Genomic DNA, 6,620 nt, shown 5'->3' with positions numbered 1-6,620 from the left:
TAGAGACGGGGTTTCACCATGTTGACCAGGATGGTCTTGATCTCTTGACCTTGTGATCCACCCGCCTCGGCCTCCCAAAGTGCTGGGATTACAGGCTTGAGCCACCGCGCCCGGCTCTTTTTTCGTTCTTAAATTTTCTTGTGAGAATTACAAATTTGGGCAATTGTTCAAATGGATTTTTCTGTAATTTCTTGTTAGATAGAGATAAACCCTTGCAGAGTAGTTTACTGCCTTCTCCAGACTCTCTGGATTCATGTCATTTATTGACAATAGAGATTGTTTCTCATAGTCACTATTAAAATTGGGGATAAAAAGAGAAACACTTTGAATGCCTATATATAACATTTATGCAGTCAGCTTTCTTTCCTGTTATATAGAGGAACTCCTTTTATGCTGTGAACAATTCTTGGTTACTATTTCTTCTGGAGTAAAAGTAGACTATGGTCTACTACTCTAGATACAAGGAAGTATAAATATAGGCTCCTACTTGAAAGGACCAGTATTTCACTTCTTGAGGAATTTTACTCTATGAAGCAACAGATTCCTTTGGAAATTCACTGTTCTTAATATTTTAAATCTTAGGTTGCTTATAATGGTGATCCTGAAGGTGCCCTTATCCAATTTGCAACATATGAAGAAGCAAAGAAAGCAATATCAAGTACGGAAGCAGTATTAAACAATCGCTTTATTAAGGTTTATTGGCACAGAGAAGGAAGCACTCAGCAGTTACAAACTACTGCTCCAAAGGTAAGAGATAAATTTGTGTGAAAGTAAGTGCGTTTCTTAGAAAGCTCTTAGCAGAGTGTTTACAAGTAGAGGCATTGGAATCAGGTAGGCTTGAGTTCAGATCTTGATTCTTTAGCTTCTGTTACCTGTATAGACTTGAAAAAGTTACTCAGCCTATCTGACCTGTTCTCTCCTTTAATTGTGATGGCCATTGCTAGTTGAGAGAATGACAGCATGATGTGTATAAAGCATATAGAATAGTCCCTGGAATATAGGAGGTACTCAGTAAATGATAGCTATATATATTCCAAAAATTTAGAGTATAGGTTCATCTTGGAAATTCTCTCTTCATTTCCCTTCCCTCTTTCTCCTTGCTTTCTGTCCCAACACCCAACAGTGAATCAACCAGTATGTCATGTTAGAGCATTTATAGAGGTGTGTTATAGCAATTTGGGTTTTGATTGCTAAAACAGAAGATAGTGAAAGGTGGACTTCAATTTTTCCCAGCAAATGAGTTACTTTATGCGAAGAAAACATTTTTATGTATGTGCGAATGAAATTGGAAGGCAGTTAGTTAGATTTTGACTATAAGCTGCATTTTAAAAACTTTCTCTGCATGGGCGATTTAGTGACAAAATAACACAGGTTACTTTCCATCCTCTTGAACGAATCAACTTGTTTAACATTTTTTTCTTGTTCTGAGGTAATGCAGCCTTTAGTCCAGCAGCCTATTTTGCCTGTTGTGAAGCAGTCAGTCAAAGAGCGACTGGGTCCAGTACCTTCAAGTACTATTGAACCTGCAGAAGCCCAGAGTGCCACTTCAGACCTTCCTCAGGTAAAGCGAAGGTCTTATGATTGTGCTTGTCACATAATAAGTTTTCAGTAATTTAGTTTCTCTTGGTGATTTGAATTACAGTTAATTGTATATATTTTACATAGGAATATGACAGTCTTTACATACTTGAACCCCACCTATAAGTTTTAAAAAAATTTTTACCATTACCATAACATTTTCTCAGTCTCTACTTTTCCTGTAGTATTTGAATCTTAAATTTTTCTCTCCAGTTAATATTTATGAGAAAGATTTATTTCTCACTTTGTGGAGGAGATACGTTTCAGCATGGAGGGTGCAGTTGAGTACATTAAATCTTATTTTTTTCATCATCTTTTTATGTAATTAGAATTCTGTTCTGGAGATAATTGTGTAGTAGACTGAACTAAAAGCTTATGGGAAGGGAAGGCTTAAACCATCAAGTTAAGCATGCTTGATATTATACTGTTTTAAGTATTTAGACCACTCTCTCAGAACTTGGCATCACTTATTCCTGACTCTGGGATTCTTTTCTCCATATATCACCTTCCCACTTCCTTCCACACTTGAGTGGCAGTTTCTTTTTTCTACACTCTCAGTCTCTGAAACTTAGCTTTCCTTTGTCTCCCGATGTTTCAGCATTTGCTATGTAAAATAGTTAGGATGTAGTATCCTGCTTAGCTAATGGATGCCACCTTATTAATGTAGTCTTCTTAAATAATTCCTAAGGAGTAAGATGTTGAATTTCTGCAAGGACATGCAGAATGTCAATTGATAAATTATTAGTTATTTTAAAAATTTCTACTCCTGACATGCCAAATTATCACTAAATACAGTATATTTGGATATAAAATAAACATACTTTAGAAGAAGTTGGCACTATTTTTAAGCTCAGTAAGTGGGCATATATTTTAATCTCTAAAACTTGAGATGTTCTACTAATTTATTCTATGTCAGTGGCAGGGACTTTGGCAACCACCTTGCTCAGACCTCTTAGTTTACATCATTTTTCATGATTGAGTAATATTACATACTGTTTATTTTTGTTTTCCCACGTACTTTCTTTCTGTCTCTTTCTTTTAAGAAGGACCAAATTTTCATGGTTAGTATTGGTATACTCATAGACTCTGTGTATATTAGTAGAATCAGAATGTTCAAGATCCCAACAGACTTTTGTATGTTTGGGGAAACACTGAATATGTCCATTTTAATTTTTTTAGAATGTAACTAAGTTATCTGTGAAGGACAGGTTGGGTTTTGTATCAAAGCCATCTGTTTCAGCAACTGAAAAGGTAAGAATAGCATGATGTGTTTGTCTTGGCTTCATAAATGTTTTCAGGTGGCATCTTAATTTTTAATTTTTTTCATAGTTCTAAACTCTTGCTTCTTAATAGTATCTGTATCTTTTCCTACCTTTTGGCTTTCCATTTGCTGAAAAAGAAAAATCTTTTTCTTTTTTTACTTTTGCATCAGCATTTTAATACTTGCCTCCCACTATATTTCCATGTACTCCATTCCTTTTCTTTGTTTTATTCTTTCTATTTACTTTGTTTTCCTTAGAGATACTGTGCATTTTGATTTGACAACTCTGGCAGCCTAATAGAAAGGGCCATGATTAGGAATTTTACCTGAGTTTGAGCCCTGGCTCTTCACTTACTAACTGCATGACGTTGGACAGTGTTCTGAACTTTTCTGAATCTTTTTACTCATCGGTAAAATGGTGATGGTAATATTTGTCTTGCTCATAGGGTTTTTGGAGGATTAAATGAAATCATTTGTTTAAAAATATTTTTGTAAACTGAAAAGAATGATGTAAATTTAAGTTTTTAACATACTACTAAACAGTTATGGATGTGGCATAACAATACTTTTAGTCAGTTCTTTTTTAAAAATGAAGGGGGGCAAATATTGATTGAATCAAGACCATTTATGGATATATCTTATAGTTCTGTGTAGATGTAATTTTTTTTCTGTTTAGGTGTGAGTAAATACTCTGTCTTTAATCTTATTGGAAGCATATGAAATCACAGAATGTGATAATTAAATAATCTTTCTTAGTTCTATATCCTTGTCTTAAAGTCAAGGCCCAAACAGTGTTATGGTTTCATCTATATACCGTGAGTTACTGAGCCAGAACTAGAATTTGGGCCTACTGTTTCTAGTCCATGGCTCTTTGCAGTCTGAAGATTGGAAATCGATTTCAGAGATAAACAATGCATCCAGTGAGATAGGTGACTTGCTGTCTTATGTTCTTCAGTATATTATTTTCTTTATTTACAGTATTAAACTTTGGCAGTTTTAGACATTTGAATCTGAGTTTGTGTATCAGACTTTCCTCTTGGGCATCTCAGCATTATTTTAGGCATAATATGCCTAAAATTAATTCATTGTTTCCCATATAAATTAACCTAGCCCTTAGCTCAGAAAGGATGCCACCATTTTCTAAGCTGTGTGATCTAAAAGCCTTACAGTCATTTACTTGTTTTTGTAGACCACGTCTTTTTCTGCCACCTTCAGTTCCCTAGTCTCTGGGTGCAGTGTCTTAACTGGCATCCTGGAATTTTCCCCCTCTAGTTTACACTGTGACCATCCTACACTCAAACTTATTTTGGTGTTAATTCATTATAGAAACTTTGAGTTTCTCAGCTAAATTACTTTCACAGCTCATCAATAACTCAATAATTCTGATTCTATTACTTCTGCTCTAGGCTTTACTTTCTACCCAAGGGAGTGCTTTTTTGCTCATTGTCCTTTGGCCTTTCCTGACTTTTGTTATTTTATTTTTTGATGGTGATTTTTCTGGAGTGCGTTTCCCCCTCCCTAACTAAATTCTAGTCATTCTTTAAAGAGTGAAAGACTCTTTAACATCTCCCGTGAAACTTCCACATTTTTCTATTTTTCCCCCCCCTCCTTGGAATTTCTGTGTTACTTAGTCTGTGCTACTAAATTTAGCAGTGTCAAATACTTACTTTGATTAGGTTTATCCTCCTTGAAAATAAGTATTTCAGAATGAAAGAAATACTGGAAGTGTTTCAGGTGATAGATATGCCAATTATCCTGATTTGATCATTATATAATGTATATATGTATCAAAACATCACACTGTACCCTTTAAATATGTACAGTTCTGTCCATTAAAAGTAAAATAAAATTTAACACTAAGTTCAGCTATGCTTAGTGTACTACTGAGCAATTCTGGAGACATCTAAAATATTCAGCTATATTTAGAGTCTTTGTAATGTCATGATTTGGACTTTTGAAAATCAGGCGTATACTCATAGCTTTTATAAAATTTTTTCAATGTATTGTGAGTACAAATTTGTAGTAGATAGTATAACTTTACTAATGCATAACCTAATATACATGTATATTACATATATATTATGCTAATGTAAGAAACCACTAACTGAATTTTTATGGGAAAAAATCATTTATGGTAGCAAGCTATTTATGGGGAAAAATATTCTTGATAAATATCGTAAAGAATCTCTTAAGGAAAACAATAGTATGTGACTTTTAGTCATCTTCAGTGAGTGTCTGAGAAGCATTTTATTTTTGCTTATTTTTATTGTTTCTGTTTCCCTAATCCTTAGGGGGTTTTGGTCCAAAATACTTACAGGGCAATGATTCAAAGAAGTCTTAGAATAGAAGAATGTTCCCCATCATCAAATATTATTTGAAAGATTCTGTTTTTAAAATAAATGAAGGCTGAAGAAAACCGAAAGCTTGTATCTACGCAATATTCTATGTCATTGTTGAATAAATACACAAATGTAACATTTTATATCTTCCCTATCTGCAACACTTAGTGAAACCTTTAGTGATTATTCTTTCTTCTGAGACCCCATTTTCATGAGAGGGCTAGAAGAGAGGAAAGTTAAAACGTAATTCCAGATGGTAAATTTTAAGTTACTTCAATAGATATTAATTAAGTAGTTATTATTTGAATAGATTTGATAATAAAATTATGTTTGAGTACCTCTGCTTACTAAAAGGATTCATGAAGAATAAAAGGTGACATCTGTGTATACTCTCCTTATTAGTTTTTAAAAACAGACTTAAGACTGTTCAAATTATCTTGCTAAATTCCTACTAAATTCTAAGAAGGCGAACTGAATAACCAATGGAATATTTAATCTTTATCATATCAGCTTTAGATATCAAATTTATGATACAGGATATTCTTTACTCATTCTTTTTGCAATGTAAAAATATATCTTGGTTTCTTTGCATGATATATTAACATATATACCATGGAACTTTTAAAAGGAAAATTGTGTGATATAATTGAAAGAATATTGCATGTCATAGAGAAACTTCAGCTGTTGATTTAGCAGCTGCCATTGTGTAGATGCTAAACACATCTTACTGTGTTTCCTTTGATTTTTGAGATTAGGAATTGTCACGTAATTTTGTTATTTTAGAGGGATTTTTTATAGTTTTCTTAACTTTTACTTGTTTTAATTTTTAATGCATTGACCTCTGTCAGGATTATTACCTGGATTCTTTTTTTACAAGAAAATATGATATTAATGTATGTTAATGTATTAGCTGTGCTGAATTTTCTAGTGACTAAGCTATTTGTGTAGCAAAAACTCATGACTAACTGTACATATTTTTTACTTTGATGTTTGTTACATGTTTCTCGTAAGATTTTTAATCTTTGTTTCTTTTAATCCCTTTCTCTATTCCACTTATATGTGGGATCTTAAAAAGTTGAACTCATAGAAGCAGAGAGTAGAATGGTGGTTACCAGAGGCTAAGGGCTGGGGATTGGGAAATGTTGGTCAAAAGATATAAAACTTCAGTTAGGTAGGAGAAATAAAGAGATCTATAGTACAACATGGTGACTATAGTTAATAACAATATGTTGCATACTTGAGATTTGCCAAGGAAGTAAATATTAAGGGTTCTCACAACACAAAAAAGTGAGTTAGTACAAATATTAATTAGCTTGACTTAGCAATTTTACAGTCTATATATTTCAAACAATGTTGTACATGATAAATACAGCCTTCAACTTAGTTATTTGTCTAATGATTTTTCAATTTGATGTGTTTATTATAAGTTGAAAATATATTTT

At 33.0% G+C, this 6,620-nt stretch overlaps 1 protein-coding gene across 15 annotated transcripts in view; it reads left to right on the top strand.

Moving 5' to 3' along the window:
* Nucleotides 1–6,620, top strand: part of RBM26 (RNA binding motif protein 26) — a 94,701-nt gene that overhangs the window by 50,120 nt on the left and 37,961 nt on the right. For 8 of the 15 annotated variants that reach the window (XM_017518252.2, XM_017518251.2, XM_017518249.2 and 5 more), the window contains exons 12-14: nt 583–747; nt 1,430–1,561; nt 2,758–2,829. In XM_017518252.2, coding sequence (XP_017373741.1) covers nt 583–747; nt 1,430–1,561; nt 2,758–2,829 — 369 coding nt within the window. The remainder of the gene's footprint in view (nt 1–582; nt 748–1,429; nt 1,562–2,757; nt 2,830–6,620) is intronic. The other 7 variants (XM_017518256.2, XM_037734810.1, XM_017518253.2 and 4 more) reach the window with 3 other exon arrangements.

Source organism: Cebus imitator, unplaced genomic scaffold (genome assembly GCF_001604975.1).
Source record: "Cebus imitator isolate Cc_AM_T3 unplaced genomic scaffold, Cebus_imitator-1.0 Scaffold665, whole genome shotgun sequence".
Classification (NCBI taxonomy): Eukaryota; Metazoa; Chordata; class Mammalia; order Primates; family Cebidae; genus Cebus; species Cebus imitator.
This window is presented reverse-complemented; position numbering and strand designations above follow the sequence as displayed.